The sequence below is a fragment of the Myxocyprinus asiaticus genome, chromosome 7 (assembly GCF_019703515.2).
Source record: "Myxocyprinus asiaticus isolate MX2 ecotype Aquarium Trade chromosome 7, UBuf_Myxa_2, whole genome shotgun sequence".
In the NCBI taxonomy this organism is placed as follows: domain Eukaryota; kingdom Metazoa; phylum Chordata; class Actinopteri; order Cypriniformes; family Catostomidae; genus Myxocyprinus; species Myxocyprinus asiaticus.
In genome coordinates, this window is record NC_059350.1 from 18,961,062 (window position 1) to 18,984,360 (window position 23,299).

The window sequence follows — 23,299 nt, forward strand, 5'->3', positions numbered from 1 at the left end:
AATGATGGAGAAAGGAGCTCTTACTGCTATATTATGTACAAAACAAGCCCAGATGGGACTTGTAAGGCACATTTTAATTACCACAAAAGCAATCAAGTCTTAACTATCACCAAAACGCAGAATGAGACGTTTTTGTCTAGAAGCGCTCTTCATGGTAAGTTCAAAGCTTGCCACTGGCGTTGACGCTCTGACACGAATCATGAACAGTGGCTTCACGATTGCTGTAACAAAGTGGAGAGTAACAGTCTACTGGCAGATTAATATTGTGGAGGATGAGATATTTAAGGGATTAAATGCCCATGGCAATAAATTTGCAACCTATGGGGAAACTATATCTTTCAATTAGTCAACCTCCCACTTAGACTTTGGGAAACGTTTAATGTTACTTGAATTGGTGCAATTTTAGTGCATTTCTTGTGGAAGGCTTTGTTTGGAAAATGTTAATAAAGCATTATATTGTTACATATTGTTTTGTTTTCTTTCCTAAAATGGAAATAAATGCATTTTGACAATAAAATAAATGTATATAGTGTCAAATTTTAGCACTTACAAAATCTGTGATTAATTGTGATTAACTACAAAAAATTATACAATTAAAAATTTTAATCGACTGACAGCACTAATATATATATATATATATCTTTAATATACATATTATCTGTTTTCAATATACATCATAACTGAGCAACAAGGTTTTCCTCTCAGGATTTCTTCTGTTAACATTTTCAGTGCAATTTGTCAACACTAAATGGCCATTTTTAATGTAACCGGTGTGAATTGACTTGAACTCTTAAAGTCATAGTTCACCCAAAAATGAAATTCTGTCATCTTTACTCGCCCCCATGTTGTTGCAAACCTGTATGACTTTCTTCCATGGAACTCAAAATGAGATGTTAGGGATAATGTTAGTTTTAAAGATTCAGTGAATGTGAATGGTGACAAACAATCTGCCTAAAATCTTTAGTGTTCCTTGGGAGAGAGAAATTCATATATGTGGGTGAGTAATGATGACAGAAATTTCACTTTTGGATGAGCTGCCCTTTTGTTAAAGTATTTTTTAAAGGTATCTGTTAAAGGTTTCTGCCAAGAACAACAACAGAAATGTAAGTCAGCATATGACTGCATCACATCTTGCTGGGAAACAAGTAACTGAAGGCCAAAATGAAGGCTTCATACTTTAAAAATAATTCCATCTGAATAAACTGATTTAAGAATTGAGAAAAGTATGAGAAAAAACAGATTGTGGTAACTGCCCATTCAAACGGAGTGGGGCACAACACTCTCTAACTCCAACTTGTAGCATCTGAGGGCATGTAGAAATTACAACTTACTAAAATGTGTCTTCTCTCATGTAATGTTGAAATGACAATGGGAAAATCTCGAGCCCTGGACTATTTCGGGGATCAGCATCTTTGCACATTGCACGTAAACACACCAGTGACAATCGCGCGCGCAATCTATTCTCTGCTATCTGCATCGCCTTACGCTGATTAGCCAAAACATTATGACAACTCACAGGTTAAGCAAATAACGTTGATCATCTCTTAACAAGGTCAAGGTCTGGGTCGATTAGATGGTAAGGGAACAATCAGTTCTTGTAGTCAATGTGCTGAATGCAGGAGAAGGCAGGTGTAAAGACCTGAGTGACTTTGACAAGAGCAAAATTATTATGGCCAGGCAACTGGGTCAGAGCATCTCTGAAATGGCAAGGCTTGTGGGGTGCACCCAGTCAGCAGTGGTGAGTACCTACCTACAGTGGTCCGAGGAGGGACAAACCACAAACTGGCTACAGGGTGTTGGGCGCCCAAGGCTCATCGATGCGTGAGGGCAATCGAAGGCTATCCCACAGGTCTACAGAAAATTTTAATGATGGTAACTGGAGGAATATGTGCATTGCACCCTGCTGCAAATGGGGCTGCATAGCCGCAGACTGGTCAGAGTGCCCATGATGACCCCTGTCCACCGTCAAAAGTGCCTACAATGGGCACACAAGGGTCGGAACTGGACAATGGAGCAGTGGAAGGAGGTTGCCAGGTCCGATTAGTACCGTTTTCTTTTACATAACGTGGACAGCCGTGTAAATGTGCGCCATTTACCTGGGGAAGTGATGGCACCAGGATGCACTGTGGGAAGACAACAAGCCGGTGGAGGAAGTGTGATGCTCTGGGCAATGTTCTGCTGGGAAACCCTGGGTCCGGGCATTCATGTGGAAGTCAATTTGACACGTGCCACCTACCTAAAACATCGTTGCAGAACAGGAACACCCCTTAATGGCAGTGGCATCTTTCAGCAGGATAATGCGCCCTGCTACACTGCACACATTGTTCGGGAATGGTTTGAGGAACATGAAGAGTTCAAGTTGTTGCCCTGGCCTTTAAATTCGCCAGATCTCAATCTGATTGAGCATCTGTGGGATGTGCTGGACCAACAAGTCCAATCCACGGCGGCTAAACCTCACAACTTACAGGACTTGAAGAATCTGCTGCTAATGTCTTGGTGCCAGATACCTCAGGACACCTTGAGGGGTCTTGAAGAGTCCATGCCTTGGCGGGTCGGCGCTGTTCTGGCGGCACATGGAGGACCAACATCATATTAGGCAGGTGGTCATGTTTGGCTCATCTGTGTATATTTTGATATATTGTGCAGCCCTAGCGTATGAATATTTTAGTTACTTGTCTGGACACTACCAGATGGTTACCAAGAAACATCTGGATGACCTAATTAATATTCATGCACTCTACCATAATTTTGCATTAGGGCTTACTCAAAAGACAGATTCTGCAAGGACTTTTTTAGTTGAATGGTGCATTTGTGCAGTAACTTTTTTTACACAAAGGCAAACTTTGCACTTTTTTTAAGACTGACTTGAATGTAAAGAAATGAACAGCACCCAACTGCAGCGTGAAACGTAATTTGTGCATAATGTTACATTCATTAAGGAGTTTTCATTTTGATGCCATTATATACAGTATAAATTTAAGAGTTCGATCAGTCAGAAATCACTTGCACTGATTCACCCAAATTATTTCAATCACAAATGTGAGTAAAATGCTTGTACTGTAGAGTCCTGGGCATGTATTCACAAAGATTTTTATCTTACCACTAGGAGTTCTCCAAAGAGTTCTGAGCTAGGAGTTTTTGCTTAAAACCTATTCACAAAACTAGAATGATGAAGAGCAAGTTTTAGTAAAAAGAGGTGTAGCTGACCTCATTGCTAAGGATGATGTCAAGTTTTATTAGCACACTCGTTTAAATCGCCCAGTGATTGGTAGACAGGGAACCATAATTTTCCAGCTAAGACAGACAACAATATATAGAGCAAGTTTTAGTTTAAAAAAAAAAAAAAAAAAAAATGGGTGGAGTTGACCTCGTTGCTATGGTTGCTGTCTATCTCCAGAAGTGGTCACTAAACTAATCAATGAATGAAACTGAACACATTTTTGAAACAGAAGCAAGCCACACCAAAATACCCTTTATTTATGCAGCTAGTTCTGCACAATTGTGCAGATAATTTTCTATACTTTAACCATTAAAATAGCTTAAGTTGGTGCTTTTAGCATATTCTTTAAAAAAATTACATGTTTTTAGATCAGTGATTTGCATCCCTGTGAGCTATAAACTTTACACAATGATGACAGTCGGACCACTGATTTAAAAAAATCAATCTTTCACACTGGGTTGGTAGCGTGGTATTTCGGCCTTAATACTTTGGGATGTGAATTTTATTGTCAATAACTCAACGATCGGAGACAGCTTATACCGCGGTTACCACATGTAGTATGCGGAAAACATGGAATCTAGTCATAAAAATAACATTAGCAATAAAATACAGATTGTCATGGAATAAGACATATTTGGATGAAAATGAATGTTTGAAATGTACAATGTCCTAGTGTGATAATTATAATAAAAATGTCTCTGATTTAATTGAATAAATAAATAATCTGCAAGTGATGCACGCTTCAAAATGAATGTGAAGAACTGGCCACTTACACACTAAAAGCACCTCATCATGATCATCATGCGCGCTCTTGTGTGTGTGAGATGACAGAGAGCAGAGCACTCTGAAGTGTGCAGCACATATAGACTATGTATTTACTTAATTAAATCACAGCTTTACGGGGATTAATAAATCACACTAGGCCATGGACCAAACTGCTTATCTGGTGCCAAAACAAAAGCTTGATTTAAATGGATGCATGTGTTTTTGCTTAAATATTACAGTTGTTGGGCACATAAAATATCCTGGAAACATCCTGGAAATTTGTGCCTTGAAGAGTGAGAACTTCTTTCTTTCTTTCTATCTATCTTACTATCATTGTCTATCTATTGTAGTCTATCAGTCTGTGTTAGCTGACAAACTGCAGTTCCCTGTCTACCAATCACTGAGGGCGATGCTAATAAAACGTGATTTCATCCATAGCAACGAGGTCAGCTCCACCTTTTTTTTACTAAAACTTGCTCTTAGCAGTTTTGTGAATAGGTTTTAAGCACAAACTCCTATCTAGCCAAACAATAATAATTTTGAGTTTCAATAATGTCCTTTGTCATTGTAAAGCGCATTTCACGAGTTGAGTCGACGGGTCAACGCTCCGCTCAACACCAGTGTCAAGCGGCGCTTTGACCTCCACATGACAAGCGTTGCAGAAAGATTCACTGAGGGGCGAATTTACGAGCTTGCCACGCACGAAAGCGCGAGGCTTGCACAATAAACATTGAAATAATTTGGAAGAGAAAAAAAATGGCAATTGCTTTGATTGCAGAAAGTAAAAAGAGGACTTGATTATGTTTAGGTCTTAGATTTTATTTTTTTTGGTGCATGTAATTACTGTAGTTCAATAACTGGGGTCTCTGGATACTCTGAAATGACAAGGTAATAATTAAAATAAATTATGAGAAATTCATAAATATACATCTTCATAAATTCTCTTCATATATATCGCTTCATAAATTTGGACAGTTTTAAAATATTTACAGTAGCTTTGTACTCTCAAAGACATCCTTTGTGTGAGACAAAAATGTGTGTGAAAAACACTTTGGTGTGAAGTTGGAGCCGAAGTTGTGCTGACACATCAATTCATAGACTTCAGTGTATAAACATCAGTCACTTTTACACATTAATAGCTCTTCCGCCCCTTTCACAAGGTAGACTCACATGTCGATGCTGAAGTAAACAAACAACATGCCCCTCTCATTCAGTCGGTCGGTACATGTACCTAGTCATTCAGTTTGTTTATGAATGAGAAGTTTCATGAGTCCACCCGGTAAATCGAGTCCCCATGGGGTAACCGTTTGTAATGCCTGAGCAAAAACCGTAAATCATGTTATCGTGATAGCATGTCATTGAAGTCTAGGCTAACAGACAAACACAAACAAAGACACATCTTTGATTTTACAATCTTATTACAATCTTTAATCATTATTGTGTACCATATGATTTAAAAGACATTAAATGTCATATTTACATACCTAAAACTGCATATACAATAAAGTAAATTTTTAAGTGTGACGAGGAGGAGGGCGGGGCAGGGCCATGAGTGCGCACGGCCGGCCCCCAATTGGGCTAATCAGCCGAGGAGAGAGATAAGGCCAAGCCGGATGCTGCAGTTCAAGAGAGACAGAGCCACACGCAGCTGCTTTGTGCGTTTATGTTTGTGTCTTAAGTTTTCATTAAACATTATTTTGACTGTTCAGCCAGTTCCCGCATACTCCTTGCTCATTTTAAACCCTGTTACAATAAGATTTTTAATCAGGCACTGAATAGAGTACCCACTGAGCCAATGGAATTGCTGTGATGTCATATGGGGACTTAATTTATCATGACACCTCTTCTCACTGTGCACGCGCTGCTGTAGCCAAGAACATGATTGGCTGCAGCTGTAATCAGTTATGAGGGTGCAAGTGCCCTTAACCTCTGATGTTGTTTCACAATGCGAAGCCACCGGCAGTGACAAAACGATACGAATTTGAGTATTTGACTCCTATTCTGAGTCTCGATCATTACCATGTTTTTGTACATGTAACAGAAACCTTGCTAGCAACACAGTCAATCCGTTCTATTATACTGAAATATTTTCCAGGACATATCATTATTTTCCAGGACATTTAGGTATTTTTCTAATTTTCCATGACTGGAAAACTGCATTGCAAAATTCCAGGTTTTCCAGGATGCGTGGGAATCTAGATAGACAGACAGACACATATATAGATAGATATTCTTTTCAGCTGATGAAGATTTCTTCACCCTGTGTTGATGCAATGAAACAAGTGTGCATCCCATCAACAGCATCAAAACACCGTGTAGCCCCGCAAATGCCGTGATTCCCCATGAATGACCCCTTTTTTTCTCTGCAGCAAGCGCATATCAACAGGAAAAAATATGCTACGAATTGTCGGACGATGTGCGGTCTGGAGAGGGCATATATAGTTTGATAGATTATTCTGCTAAAGGATGACAGAAATTCCCAGTTAGGGGTCCTACGTAGCTCAGCGAGTACTGACGCTGACTACCACATCTGGAGTGGCAAGTTCGACCAAAATTGGCCCTGTTGCTAGGGAGGGTAGAGTCACATGGGGTAACATCATCATGGTCATAATTAGGGGTTCTCGCTCTCAATGGGGGGCATGGTAAGTTGTGCGTGGATGCGGTGTCATGCACAACGAGCCACGTGATAAGATGCACAGATTTTCTGTCTCAGAAGCGGAGGCAACTGAGACTTGTCCTCCGCCACCCAGATTGAGGTGAGTAACCACACCACCACGAGGACCTACTAAGTAGTGGGAATTGGGCATTCCAAATTGGGGAGAAAAGGAGATAAAAAAAACTAAAATAAAAAAAAAGAAATTCCCAATTCATCCACGCTACAGTTTTATGGTGATGTGACCAGGGAGCGCAGAGCTGTCAAAACATCTCCGGTGTAATTGGGTTGTTTCGGTTTGTGGGAGAAGAACTGTATCTCTAACTAAGTTTACAGTAATAAAAACACCCACGCAATTCAGGCGATACCCTTTTTAAAGGTCAATGTCAACATTATAATATTTATAATATATTAATAAAATACATCGACTCAATTGTGGTCCAGGCGATATACCTATTTAAATGGTCAAAGTCATAATATTCTAATATACTGTTTTTAATGTGGATTGACAACAACAGCCATGCTTCGGATTGTTTGTGAGTCACTCTTAAGGAGTTAGAAGTCCTAAGGAGGACTTCTAAGCTGTCGTGGGTTTAGGAGCTACTTTAAGCATTAAAATGCTTCATGAATTACTCTTAAATGAACATTTTACGAGTCTTAAAATTAGGAGTGGCACACCCCTAATTTTTAAGAGTTGCTCCTAAATTTCTGCATTAGGAGCTACTTTTCATCTTAAGATTCTTTGTGAATATGGGCCCTGATCTAGTATATTCTCAAAATGCACTAATGGCCGTCTGCTATAGGATCACCACACTCCAAGACACAGAGTGCAACAATAGCGCTTCAAAACAGACTCGACTTACACAGGATCAGTCTTTCAGGAAATCACAGCTGTGCTGCCATACAGAGGAAATGCAAATATGTCAGAGGCTCAAAGCACTGTAGAGGTGATGCAAAGAGAGAGATTTGCCTGTTACCTGAAGGACTCCTGAGAAGTCAGCATTCACTGGACCTTCTGAAAATTGTGGTGCGCCATTTACTGGAACCTGAAGAGAAAGATGGCTATAAATCAACTCATCCCAGTCTCAAGGTTATAACCCAGTTATTACACTAATGTAATTACATAGCACATGTTTACCTCTTCAGTTCAAAGCAGAAAGAGTGCAAACTAAATTCACTAGTCATACCTGTCAAATCGAAAGGAAGTAAGGTCTGCAGCAGCATGCAGCAGTGTTAAATAAGTTCACCAACAGAGGCTGACCCAGAATGAACCCTTGACAGTACCAAACCTTTGGTAGCACAGTCCCTGTTAAATATTCCTGTTGCAATGACATATCTACTGTATATTCTTTTTCAAATACTGACAGGCAAGAAATGCAGCACTTCAGACGATCTTGTTTTTGATAATAAATATGGATGGGTCACAATGGTCAAGTCTTGAAATTAATCCCCTTTTATAATACCGCTGATACAGCCATAAACATGGAGAAAGATGTCTATGGCATTGCGACTCATACTAGTGATGTTCCGTTCGTGAGCGAACGAATCATTCTCATTCACCTCCATGCACTGACTCATATTTATCATTCACTGACGTCTCTCCCTTTCGAAGCAAATGAGCTCTAGTTTGAAGCACGAGGCTGCTTTGGTGACTTTTCATGCTTTAAAGATTGACTACAGCATGAGCCATTTGCACTCAAGTGCAGGCTATGAAGGAGCATATCATTGGTTCGAATCCACTGAACGATTATGCCCCTTTATTGGACCAGTCAAGTCAGTCATTTGAGTCTGAACGAGATGAGACGTCATTCATGAACTAACGATGTTCTGGTACAATGTTTCCCCTAGGATTGTTTTCAGCAGTGGTGCTGTTGTGCACATGTCCACAAGCTATAGTAACTATGGTTTCTATATAAAGAACTAGGGCATTTTTGTCATGAAAAATAGCAGTCTAAATACATTTAGAAACTTTTTCTGCCACAACTACCATAGTTAATACAGTTAATGTTGTTATAGCAAATCCATGGTAAATGTTTGTAAGCACTGTGATGTGATGATTGAAAAGCCTTCTAATTTATGTTTTCTCCTGTTTTGTTTGTCAGTGATTTTTAGAATGTGTGGGTTGTTTGTTTGAAACTAGTTTCATCACCAAACCATAAAGAGTTTTGCAACAGACAATACTGTGCCACATTCAAACGTTGCGCCGCTGCAAAATGCATATAGCGGAAACAGTGTGGTATACTTGTTCGCAAATTAAATAAATTAATTGGGCATATCTTGTTTGTGAATGAGGATCTGCTGATTGAGTGAATGAGAGGAGGTATGTCATCCCTTCAGTTCGGCATGAGCTGATCACATTCAACAAGGAGAGAGAGAGGTGAAATGCATGAAGACAAGTATATAGGCATGCACAAAACACAATCCACAATTTATGAACGTGTAAAAATGACTGAAGACCATACAGTTAAAATGACATGAATTAAAAATGGAAAATGTTGTGCTTTGGTTCAAAGTTTAAGATATTTACATTTTTCTTTAGCTTTTTCTATGTCTTGGTTAAAATTAAGCCTGGCATTTGACAAAATATAATAAAATAAAACCTAATATTTGTGGTGAAAACGGTTATGGTTTTTTAAGTGTCCTCGTACATTTGTAGTAGGGATGTGCACATGTAATTGATTAATCAAGTACTCGTTCAGCTTTAAATACAGTTGTGGCCAAAAATACTGGCACACTTGGTAAATATGAGCAAAGAATGCTGTGGAAAAAAAAATCTGCATTGTTTATCCTTTTGATCTTTCATTCAAACAAATCTAACATTTAATTGAAGTAAAACAACTGAAATAGGGGAAATATCTCATTATTAAATAAATATTTTGCTCCAAAACACATTGGCCATAATTATTGGCACCCTTTTATTCAATACTTTTTGCAACATTCCTTTGCCAAGATAACAGCTCTGAGCCTTCTCTTATAATGCCTAATGAGGTTGGAGAACACTGTGACCATTCCTCCATACAGAGCCTCTGCAGATCCTGCAAATTCAGAGGTCCATGTTGGTGCGCTCATCTTCAATTCACCCCACAAATTTTCTATGGGGTTCAGGTCAGGGGACTGGGATGGCCACAGCAGAACCTTGATTTTGTGGTCAGTGAACCATTTTTGTTTTGGATCATTGTCCTGCTGGAACATCGAACCAGGGCCCTTTGTAAGCTTTCTGGCAGAGGCAGCCAGGTTTTGATTTTTTTATCTGTTGGTATTTGAAAGAGTCCATGATGCAATGTATCCAGACAAGATGTCCAGGACCTCTGGCAGAAAAAACAGCCCCACAATATCCAGCACAACATTTAACCATGGACATTGGGTGGTACTTCATCTCTGTGTAAGCCAAACCCATCTCTGGTGTTTGCTGCCAAAAAGCTCTTTTTTCTTGTTTCATCTGACCATAGAAACCGGTCGCATTTGAAGTTCCAGTAGTGTCTGGCAAACTAAAGATGCTTGAGTTTGTTGTTGGATGAGAGCAGAGGCTTTTTTTCTTGAAACCCTCCCAAACAACTTGTGGTGAGTAGGTGATGTCTGATATTTTTTTTGAGACTTTCTGACCCCATGACCCAACTAATTTCTGCAATTCTCCAGCTGTGATTCTTGGAGGTTCTTTGGCCACTTGAACCATCCTCCTCACTGTGCGTGGAGACAATATAGATACGTCCTTTTCCAGGCCGATTCTTAAGATCTCCAGTTGATTGGAACTTGTTAATTATTTCCCTGACGGTGGAAATGGGCATTTTCAATGCTTTGGCTATTTTCTTATAGCCACTTCCAATTTTGTGAAGCTCAACAACCTTTTGCCGCACATCAGAACTATATTCTTTAGTCTAACCCACTGTGATTGATGATTAAGGGAATTTGGCCTGTATGTTACCTCATATTTATAACATGGCTCAACAATTTCATGTACCAAGTCACCCAGGTGCACTAAACAATGAAAAATATGAATGGGAATATACTCCAGATATAATTTACTCATAAGAATTTCTAGGGGTGCCAATAATTGTGGCCAATGTGTTTTGGAGAAATGTATTTAATAATGAGATATCTCCCCTCTTTTAACTGTTTTACTTCAACTAAGGTTAGATTTTTGTGAATTATTACTTTTTTTTTTAATGAAAGATCAAAAAGATAAACAATGCAGATTTTTTTTTCACAGCCTTCTTTGCTCATATTTACCAAGGGTGCCAATATTTTTGGCCACCACTGTATTCGACTAGGAAAAACACTACTTAAATACAATACACTCGTTCACGAATGATTGAAATTAATGAATCATTCATCTTGTTCATGAATGAGGATCTGCTATTCAACTGAGCGAAAGGAGGAGCTGCATCTCATTCGTTCAGTTCGTCAATCTCATTCAACAAAGGCCCGGATAAATTATGAATAAAAGTGAGTGATGACCTCACATTACAAAGACATATGAAAATTTTAGAAACTCATAAACTTTTATGCAAGAATTGTCTTTATTTTACTTTTTTCACATAACTTGATAAGTCATGCTCAGGAGTTACACAAGAGAACAAGATGATAGATATGCTATGATGTCATTTGTGCGGAACACTGCAGTGCTTAAGTCTCTTAGTAGAACTGTGGACACGCAAATTTTAATCAGGGGTAATAAGACTTGTTCCGGTTGTGAATGACTCTTGTTTGAAACGTAAAAGATGGTCACTTGGCACCATCTACTGGCGCAAATGTGTCATTTGCAGAAATGGTCAATGAACGAATCAATGAAGAATCTAAACAAATCTTTTTGGTGAATAAAAATCACCACCACTAACTCGTATTATTTTTTGCGTGATCTTAGCTATGAGAAAAGCATGGCCTGCTGTTTTTGAACACAAGAACGCGACCTATGTAAATGCAACCTATGTAAATGCGACCAATGAAAATGCGACCAATGAAAATGCGACCAATGAAAATGCGACCAATGAAACGCATCTGATTGGGGTCAGGTGACTCCAAAACCTGTGTAGTTATTCAGGGTTTCCTTAAGACCAATTAGTTGACTAGTCATTCAGGCAACCCACTGACTAGTCGATTCTGAAAATATGTAACCTGCAAATTCCTACTAATAATAGTACATTATATTTAATACTAGGACTGGGTATTGATACAGATTTCCCGATTCGACTCCTATTCACAAGTTCTCTATTTGATTTGATATTGATACTTAGGGATATATTTGAGTTATAATGTCCCTTTTGCTTACATATTAAATAAATTATCTCCCGGCTAATGCTGTTAATTGTACTGTGCACGCTTGGGGAGGGCCGTGCTCTGCATTTAACTGCAGCAGCAACAAGTGACCATTAACTTCTGATACAACTTGCATTCCTTTCTGTTGCACGAGCTTCAAAGAGAATGTAAACTTCTATCAATAGCCGTCCAATGACAGACCGTCTTACATCTCCTTTGAGTGGGATGTGGGAGAGGGGGGTGTGTCTTAAAACTGAGTCAAAAGTTCATTGGTTGCTCCCACATGTCAACTGTCCAATGGCATTTTTAAACTCGATTGTCAAATGGATAAAAAAAAGCAATTGGCAGGGTGTGCTGAGTGACTCCAGCCAGGTATTCTATGCAACCAAACTGGCCCGGTTGCTAGGGTGGGTAGAGTCACATGGGGTAACCTCCTTGTGGTTGCTATAATGTGGTTCTTGCTCTTGGTGGTGCGCGTGGCGAGCTGTGCGTGGATGCCGCGGAGAATAGCGTGAAGCCTCCACACGCGGTATGTCATGTCTCCGTGGTAACGCGTTCAACAGGCCACGTGATAAGAGGCATGGATTGACGGTCTCAGACGCGGAGGCAACTGAGATTCGTCCTCTGCCACCCGGATTGAAGCGAGTCACTACGCCACAATGATGACTTAGAGCACATTGGGAATTGGGCATTCCAAATTGGGAAGAAAAGGGGAGGGGAAAAAATGAAAAAAAAAGAAAGAAAAGCAATTGGCAAATGGAAAAAGATAAGCCAAAGTAAAATGAAGAAGAAAAAAAAAGCCATTGGCAAATGGATGAAGAAAAGCAACTGCCCAAAGCTTTTTTAAAACACAATTTAAAAGGTGCAATTAAAAATGACTTATTAATGTGCTATTTTATTGTTACATTTAATTGCATTTTAAACATGAATTAAACATTGTTTCTTAATGCACAAATGTATTGTTAAATATAATAATTTTAAACATAAATTAAATAAACAAATTTAAATATATCTATTTATTTGTCCATTAATTGGTTTATCCACATTTTTATTTTCAAATTAATAGATAATTTATTTCTTCATTCTTTTTTTAATTGGCACTCTGAGGCTTCATACAAATGAAGATCGCGATGCATCGGGACATTTTTACACACCCCTATTTAATACATCATAAAATAAAAATTGTAATACATGTTTTGCATGTCATTGTAAAGCATGGCAGAATCCTTATTGTTATTTTGAGTAAAACAGATTAACACAGGCCCAAGGTTGTTTAACGTATCACCAGCAGGTAATCAGTTGATCAATAAATCAATGCTTGCGAGACAAATAACATCATAGCAGGATGTATCAACCTATACCTAACTGACCCGAACTCTCCTAACAGCTTCTGGACCTGCTTTACATGACAGGGCCACAGTTGTCTTGGGAACAGGTTAATACGATGTCTTAAGCATTCTCTTGGTTAAACCCCAAACAATGTCCACTCCTGACAACTACATCCTGTACACAAGCTCTGTACAGTAGATTACATGCAGCTTTACCTAAATCAGTTCAATTTGGCTGTCAATTTACATCAAGATCGGAATAGACACTGACAAGACTGATTTCAGAGAGGGCCGACAATCTTTCTGTATTTAGTTGCTAGCTAGTATAAGGTGGGGTGCCAAGGTGTTTGCATTCAAAGGACAGAAGTCCCCAGGGAGGCAAAGAGCAACCATCTCACACCCAACGGAGCAAGAATTGCCTCATTGTTGTCTTTCCACGTCTGTTCTCTCTCCTCCTCCCCCTCCTGTCCCTCTCAGCCCAAAATCACCTTAAAACACACTTAAATCTTTTAGGTAGCAAATGTCTAATTACATGTCTGAATATTCATGTTTCATATCATTGAAAAGGTCTCAGTGTGGTCTCATTAGCTTAACTGTAATATACATGATAACACATTTTTGAGAATTTAGAGGAATTCTGAGCAATTCTGGAGGTGTGCATACATCCTGTATGCAGGTAAGGTGTGACACTAGGACTTCCAAACTTATTAATCCCCAAATTCTTATTGTCATTCCATTTGGTTGTGGTCTGGGTATTTAAGGAAACTTAGCACTGGAATTTTCACTGGAATTTTCTGTAGCCAGAAATCCCCGTGGTGCTTACACTACATACTTGCTGAAGTCTTCAGTCACTCTTAAGATTCATCTTTGAGCATTAGATGTTTTGTATTGATTATTTCTGAATTGATTAATTATGTAATTGGCTTGATACATATTTACCTGACTAATTAAATGTTAAACTTGATTCAATTCTGACTTATTCTGAAATTATTGCCTTTAGTAGATTGTTAAATTCTTATTACCGCAAATCTGTGATCAGGGTTCTTTCATGCTAAGATCCAGTATTTGATGAAGCATGGAGCACATCAACTGGGATCTTAGCGTTCTGAATAACCATTTGGCTTTAGTTAAGTGTAATAGTCTGTAAAGGCTAATGAAAGTACTATTTGGGACAACTTAATGTTGACTGACCCATCCAAATAGTATTAGTCATGGCCCCTGTTTAATGCTAATATTATTCTAGTCAAGTGTAATGGGAAACTATAGAACTAAACAACTACTATTTGGGTAATGGTATGTTGGTCGGCCTTATTAAAATAATATTAGTCATTTACCTCGGTCTAGAAGTGTTTCCCATTAATTACCTCAAATGTGTTTCATACTTATGAACCAAAATTATTTTTATACTTCTCATAATAACATAAAATATCTATAGCGTAGTGTTTTGCGCTGTTGCTTCGGCAAAGCATCTCTAACTCCCAGTCAGCATCTGAGCAGCAAGTTCAGCACAGGTAACCACTTTTGCTTAATTTCTTTGCTGGCTCAAATTTTTACCAGATCACAAAGTTCTTCATAGATCTAGCCTCTTAATTTTGCTCTCAAAGTGCACCAGATTGATGCATTTAACTTTAAAATGTACAAAATTACCCCCTAGAGGGTCCGGGGTCCAACCACCACAGTCGCACAAAATCCTGTGGGAATCACTGTCTAGAGATAATATTACATTAATTAAGTATATACAGATCTATAGAAACTGAACAAATCTACTAATTAGAAATAATTAAGCTGTGGTAGTAATCATTCTTTTTAGTATTAGTCGTTTACCTCTGGCTAAAGATCAAACTGACAAGTTTGTGACCGGGGGATCCGTGTACGCGGCCGACACAAGGCCCTAAGCGACAGAATTCTGAATAAATGAGTGCAATTTAAAAGTATACTAGAATTGACTAGAATAATCAAGTATCCAAATCTAGATAAGATCTCAATTAATGATCAATAATAATTGGAATCTCAACCTAAATCCAAAGAAAATATAATTGGAGTCAGATTAAATTATTAATGACGTCAGATTTAGTCTTAACTAACTCAAACAGTTATGACGCTACAGCCACACGTGCATAAAAAAAGACGAACGTGCAGATACCTTCACCACTTCGCTGGATTCCGTAGTTGGGCCAGCGAGGTGGCATTTATACACTAGTCTCAACAAGTATTGCAAAAAACAATGCATATGAGCCTCAAACTGTTGAGAGAACATGCCATTCCGAAATTGTAGATAGTTTTGAATTCAATTAGACACGCTCCATTTAAACGCACAATGTTGTGCTGTCTGCTGGCTGAAACTGCATTAACTTAAGTCGGTGCAGTTCACTGTCTGCAAGCAAAAGAGCTGTAATTCAGTCATCGTGAAAAGGCCTCTTTTGCTTATGTCATCACAGAATGATACTCCTGTTAAGCTACAGATGTGATTTTGTTGGAAACTGAAGGGTACCCACAGAAGGAATATGCAGCTGACAAAGCACTGAACACTGGACCTTGTGCCGAGAGAGACACTTCTAAATGCTCGAGCAGAGCAATGGCTAGACAACAATACACAACTATAACAAGAGGAAAGCAGTTGATCAAATGAGGTGTGTGTGTCTGTGAATATGTATGAAGTTGCTGTAATTTCTGTTAGTGTATATGATGCTAAGAGATCATATTAAAGTCAGACCATGTTTGCTGTATATCTGATAAATATAATTTGCATAAGCCCCATTTCAGAACCACTGATAGATAAATTAAAGGATTTGTTGACATAAACTGTTGCCTAGTTTCAAGCACTTCCTGTTTGCACGTACTTGACACTTTACTAGAGTTAAAGCAATTACAAGCAATTTTGTTTAATAACTTAATATCCCTTTAAGTCTGACATTGTTTATTTATCTGTTCAACAAAGGTGTAAAGTGACTAATTTAATCTTAATTTCCAAAACACAACGTGGGCTTTTATCCGTCTATGTACAAGGCGACATTACTGTGAACTGTGGATGGTAAACAGTGATCCTTTCAGCCTAAATACTGAATTTAATCGATGTTTTAATTAAAGGAGGATGGTAATGTGATCAGTTTATTAAAACCCATCTGCAGAAACATCAGGACTTCACTTGACAAGTTAGCTTTACATCATCTCCAAGTAAAAACCATAGTCGTGCAAACTTCCACAACAACTGTACGTTAGGATGGTACGTCGCGCATGGAATCACTCTGAAAGGTGTTTTAACGTATCCTTATTGTTTTTCTCACGCATTTCATCAGATGTGGAATTATTTAATATTACAGCTTTAGATCAGTATACTTCAGTTCAGGCTCAGTGTATACGCGAGATCAGCTACTAGAGATCCCCTAGGCCTCAAATGTCAAGGGATCTGGACTAAACAACAACGTATTTGAGCTCTGATGCACCATTAAACGCGCCACATGTCCCAGCCGGTGCTCACCTCTCCGTTGAGGCTGGGGATGGTGCTCAAGTCTCCGTGTGCGGTGCCGCTGTAGGGTGTTGGCGGAGCTCCGGCCTTCCCTGTGCCGCCGCCCCGCTTATTCTTCCTGCGCTTCGCTCCGCGTTTGGCGTCTGTAGGACTCATTTTTAACACACGAAATAAACAGACAGCGTTCCGTACACTACCAGCAGGGTCTAGGGTACAACGGCAGCGCTCGCGCTGTTGGTACAGGTGACGTTTAGGTGTTTTTAACAGATATAATGTAAGAGCCTGCCGACTTGCTCAGAGTGTAGCAGACTTCAAATTCCAATATGGCCGACTCAACAGGAACTGGCCAATGGCGTTTACGTCATGACGCCATAGCGTATTAGGGTTTATGGGAAATAGAGTTTTAATATGTCACGTCATGTGGCAGGCTCATTGCGAAATGGCATACTAAGGCACTGTTCCTCTACCCCCACTTGCGGTTTTGGTCTTGCCTACTTACCCACTTGTCACGTATTTCCGGTGTTTGGCCACTAAGTGTGCAAGTAGACGTGAAGACTGCGAGTGTGTGTATGACTTTTGATTGCACGTTGGGACACTCGTAGACTTAACGATGTTGATGCTGGTTGCAACAGCTGTTTTTGTTTTTTCACTCAGCTGAAGTCTGATTGTTTTGGTAGCAGTGATTGTTATAGCCTACTTAAAATGATAAATAACTGAACATTTTAACCACCTTTTCATTTATTAATACACTACCGGTTGTTGGAAGTGTTTGTGCTGTAAACATTTTTATAATGTTTTTATTGTCTGAAAATAATTGTAAAAGTGAATTATTTTTTTTACAAATTTAGATTTTCAATATTTTGCACATTAAAAAAAATGTTTAACTGTAAAATTGTGTCGTCCATAACTGCTGTAAAATATGAAATATAAGCAATTTCTTTCTACTTTGTTTCTCAATACACTGCATAAAACTTAATTAAAAATAAAAACTTTATTATATAAACCTGTGTGATCCATTAATAGCTACTAATACAAACCATTTAAATTATATGCTTTGGCTTGTCATTTATATAAGACGACCAAAGACTGCTTTACACAACTTATCAGTATGTGGTTTCATACAACAAATAAAAAAGCATTAAAACGTATTTTAAATACATAAAGATGAGAAAGAACCTGTGGTAGTAGTTGATACATTTTTAATTTTAAAACAACATTTACTAGACTGCATATTGTATGCCACACTGGCTGATTAATGACCAAAATGACCATCAGTATTAGTCAAGAACAAACAAAAGAAGGTGATTACTGGGCGAGAAAGATAAAGAAAATTATACATATAGATAATATTTTGTAATTATGATGCTGATATTAAGTCATCCCAAACACGTTATATAATGTTGAATACTTTCATTTATACTAAAATAAATATATGCATCACTTACGTTTCACTATTTGATTATAATAAATAACTTATGTTGAAAAGCGTCCCTTGACGTCATCATGGCGAAAATACACCGATCGCTCGGGTAGGCGGGGTGTGGTTCCTGATCGTGATGAACTCTGGGATACACTTAGTCTGAAAGACCGCTCCAAAGCGGTATTCACACTAGTGTGGATTTAAGTGCACTGAGCTTTGGCATGTTTTAGACATGGGACAGTCTTGAACACTTACTTCCTGTCGCATGCACGTGCACTCAAGTGGCCAAGACCACAAGTGTGGGTATTGGGACAGGGCCTAACCATACTACCCTTAGAGTGCTTCTCATTTCTAAAATTGTGCATTCTCGTTTTCTTTCCTCACTTCCTTTCCTCGTTTCCTAGCTCCACCTTCTTATAAAACAAGGAAAGGAAATAATTACCATGAGCGCTCCGACTGACCTGAGAAACATTTACTCTCAGAATATTTCACCAATCATGAAATGTGTCCTTATTTCTGTTGGCTGTTTAAAAGAACTAGCAATGCCCAATTTAGGAATGAATAATTTTTTTGAGTCGGTTCTTTTCAGTGAATTGGCTAAACAGGTTTGCAAAACGGTCTGAATCGATTCGTGATTTAGTACAATTCGGTCAGAGCGCGCTTTCACTGAATCATTTGAAGCGGTTTCTCACACAGTTAAACAGTATCGGGATATTTATGAATACAGCGCTGGATACAGTGTAAATTTACCTACAGTCAACTGAAACAAAAGTCTGTCTTTTTGAGAGGTATAACTTTGAGAAATTTAGCTATAGTGCTGTGTCATGTGAACAAAGGGCTGTTCAAACTGAACGTGTTTTTGCGTCCGCTTGTGCTGTTTTTCAATCGTTTTCCATGTAAACATTCGCTAGATGGATGTCTTTTGACAACTGCATAAAGTTTCACTGTGTTTTTAGCATCTCTCACGGAAGCGCTGCATTTTTAGACGCTGTTAAGTTAAAAAGAACTTCTTCAACTGATAAAAACACGTCTCGAGACACCTGCGTTTTGCTTTTTTAGCGCAAAAACACGTCTGTCCGAACGGCTACTGGAAGAAATGCTTTAGCCAATAGTTACATGAATGCTACTCATACTCGAGAAAATAAATGCTTATCTCCAAGTCACCAGAATTGAACGCATTGGTGTTTTTTGCACACAAAAATAAATAAATAAATAAATCTCATGGATGATCATGCCCCCGGACCCCACTAGATATAAGGTTTATTTAGGGTGACCATACGTCCTCTTTTTCCCGGACATGTCCTCTTTTTCGGACCTTAAAAAAGCATCCGGCTAGGATTTCTAAATTTGCGAAAATGTCCGGGAATCAGCTTTAGTTTAATTATGATGTGCATCTGGTCTAATACTTCACTGTGTGTGCGCGCATATTTGCATTGCTTTAACCCCTCTTTGTAAGTCTCACCTTCTCGCGCACCAATTGGTCGATTATAAGAGGCTTGCAGCAACTATTGGCAAAATTTCTGCCTGTCAATCTCTCCCCGAACACGCGAAGCGCTGTTGTGTTCAGTATCAAACAGTTGCTTGACAGTAGCAGCAAATGACAGCTGAGTGGAAACAATGCCCAAACGAAAGTGCAAATTTACAGAAGATTTGCACAAAAAATTCCCATGCTTTCGTCCAGGTCGAGATCCGTGGGAAGCAGAATGTATGACTTGTAAAGCTGGCACTTAGGTGTCAGTTGCTAATAAAGGTGCAAGTGATTTAGAAGCACACATTAGCACCGTGAAGGGTCAGCAAAAGGTGAAAGTTCATCAGGTAAATTAACGGACTACTTTTTGCGACCAGGTAAAATTGTTATCACATTGCTTCATTTTCCATGGCCGTTCATAATAATAGTAATAGTAAATGAAGGTACACTCATGGCATCAAATATTTTATTTTAGTAAATGGACATTCAAAAGAATGTTTGAAATTTTTATTTATACATATTTATGTTATGCTAATAGAGTGGGGTTTTTTTTTTCACTGTATTAAAGTTTGCATTCATAGTAACACTGTTTTGAACCCCCCAAAAGTGTCCTCTTTTTGGAAAACCAGAATATGGTCACCCTAGTTTATGAGGCAGATTTAGAGGGCTGCAACCTCAGTTTTGTAATTAACGAAAAAAATGAACAGGCCTACCGATCTTGTTTCGCGCATGCGGTCTCACTCACAGACACGCGTGAACAGACGAATTAGGGGCCATTCACACCAAATGTGATTTTGCGCACGTCTGTTCTGTTTTCCCATTGTTTAAACACTTGCTGGACGAATGTCTTTGACATTTGCACCACATCTCGCTTTTTCTTCAGCGTCTCGCGCAAGACCGGCACTGTTTAAACACCGTGTCAAGTTAAAAAGTACTTCACATTTTCAAAAACACATGTTGAGACATCTGCGCTCTGTTTCATTCTTTGCGCTGCGTCTATATTGATTCATGTTTACCACAGACCTGATTTTACTCGTTCAGCCACCAAATCAGACAGAAGGAAACTACAACAGATAGTCAGGACTGTTGAGAGGATTATTGGTGGCCCCCTGCCCACCCTCCAAGATCTGTACGTCTCCAGAGTGTGGAAACATGCAGGTAGATTCACTCTGGAACCCACACACTCTGCCCACTCCCTTTTTGAACTGTCCCCCTCTGGCCGGCACTACAGAGCACTCAGCGCCAGGACAACCAGGCTCAAGAACAGTTTTTACCCTCAGGCCATTTACCACATGAACAATTAAACTGCCTTCAGGACTCCCATAGTGCAATAATATATAAATATGTCATGTATATGTAAATTCACTTATATTTCAATCAATAACTGTACATACCCCTACCTTGCACATATATTACCACTTGCACCATTCTGTTATATGACCTATTTTTTTGTATATCTATTTATACTCTTAACTTGTTTTATATTCTGTGTCTCACTGTAATGTTCTGTGTGCACTTATTTCTCCTATCACCAAAAACAATTCCTTGTGTACGTGAGCACACATGGCATTAAAGCTCATTCTGATTCTGATTCTGATTTCACAATAAAAAATAAGCTATTTGCAACTTTCAACATTTACATGTTTAGAAATGAGAGAAAATTACACAAACCTAAAGTCGCAGTGTGATTTATTCCACTGATTGCATCTGCTTCTTTTAAAGTTTTGAAAGTTTACTTGTCAAGAGACCACGTTGAAAAGAGAGCTTTATCCCAACCTGATTCTAATACAAAACACTATTGGGTGAAGCTAGAATGTGCTAGGATTGATCAGAGTAATATGGCTGAAATCTGATTGGCTTGAGTAGACAGTGGGTGGAGTCCACCTATTTGTGGATTTGTGTGAAAATCTCGCAGCTAGAAATGTTTCAGAATCCACAAATGTGTGCTGCGATCTACAAATGCACAGGAAATGAATGCTGGGCAGTGTTGTGTTTGTGAGTTAATTTCATTTATTTGTGAATCTTTACATTTGTATGTTAATATGAAATAAAAATAATTCCATGTTATTTTTCTCTCTTTCTTTTTATAAATGAAAGTGGCTTTATTTATTATTGTACCTCTTTCTTAACCCCTGGTTATTGTAACAACTAATGTTGTGTTGTCTTATCTTTATGTTGAGTTTAGGGCTGCACCTGACCAAAGATTTTCCTAGTCGACTAGTAGTCATTAGTTTAAGCCATTAGTCGACTAGTTGTGGCATGTTTATGATATTATTTAATTACTTAAATATATATTTTTGGGGGGGCATCAGAAAATGGTTTGAGTTCCAGGGCTGAGAAAGAATGTTATAAGTAACATTGCTAATACTGTTCTAGAAATGACATTACAGTTAAATACTAAACCATAATAATGAGCCTTTAAAATATAAATTTTAAAAGCGCATGCACGAAGGGAGCCGCAGAGACACCAGCAAAAGTGGTAATGATTCTGAATGTGTCGGAAAAACCAGCAAGGAGACTGACTGAACATTTTGTTAATTTATAGAGAGAAATGCACATTAAGTTAAACATGCAGTAAGTGGGGTACTAATTTAGCTTCCCCACTCCCCATGAACACTTGGATAAGCCTAATAGTGCATATTTTTCTAGTTATCAAACGTTAGAGCGAGCAGCCATGCTAGGTGGCTAACATTAGGTTACTTACATGTTTCAAATGATAAGCCATGTTTGAGGTCAATGAACATTTGCCTTGCCCTAATGGCCAACAGCTCTGATGTGTGTGCAAAATTTCATGACATTTTAAGCATGCCAAGTGCCTCAAAAACACCCAAATATAGGAAGAAAGGAATAATAAAAATTAATGCATTGACATGGTAATAGTATTTAAGATATCAAATATTCCTTTACCATTTTACATCAGCAGTGTCTTGACATTATTCTAAAGAATTTTGAAGCAATTCATGTAAACACAAGAGGGCTATTTCAAAGTCTGTTAAAAGTGACATACTTCCTGCTGCCAGTTGGTGGCGCTATAACTGTGACCCATAATAGTCACATCAATGTGATCAGCCCTCATTACCAAACATACAGCTGAAATTTCACTTCCTGTTTTCCATTTTTTGACATAAATGTTTTGCTTCGCCTTGTGACACAGTTCAAAATATCAAAAATCTCTTCGCAATTTAGCATCTACAATGTCTTGGAATGGTGTTGCACAAATTTGATGCCAGTCACCTGAATCCCCTAGGAGGAGTATTTAAATGTTCAGAGCCTGCAATTTTCAGATAATCCAAAATGGCCGACTTCTTGTTGGGCGGAGCTAATGACTGTATGAAAGTTGTTCGGCTCTATGAGAACTATATATGTACCAATTTTGGTGACTGTAGGTGAAAAGGGGGGTGCTACAGGGGGGTGCTACAGAAATGCAAAAAAGTGCATTTTTAAAACATGTGACATAAGCGAGAGTAGGCTACTTATGTTTCATGTTCTCTGCTTATGATCCAATCCAGTGATTGAAGAAAAACAGCATGCATTTCATTAGGCTCGTTTGAAGAAAAAACAGCATGCATTTCATTAGGCTCGTTTGAGATGAGCATGTTCTGTGCAGAACCGATCACCGGTGATCACCAATAGGTGCATGTTAGTTAGAAATCTGTCCAACTTGCTGTGATATCATGACCACATATGTAAAAAACACTCCCGCGAGAGCGAGGTGGCCGCAGTTGT

At 38.6% G+C, this 23,299-nt stretch overlaps 1 protein-coding gene across 1 annotated transcript in view; it reads right to left on the reverse strand.

Annotated features, from left to right (window-relative positions):
* The window catches only part of LOC127443874 (protein FAM193A-like), a 60,059-nt gene extending 43,055 nt beyond the window's left edge, over positions 1-17,004 (reverse strand). The window contains exons 1-2 of the mRNA XM_051702871.1: positions 16,698-17,004; positions 7,616-7,684 (exon numbers count right to left, since the gene is read on the reverse strand). Coding sequence (XP_051558831.1) covers positions 7,616-7,684; positions 16,698-16,841 — 213 coding nt within the window. The 5' untranslated portion in view covers positions 16,842-17,004. The remainder of the gene's footprint in view (positions 1-7,615; positions 7,685-16,697) is intronic.
* Between the last annotated feature and the right edge of the window lie 6,295 nt (positions 17,005-23,299).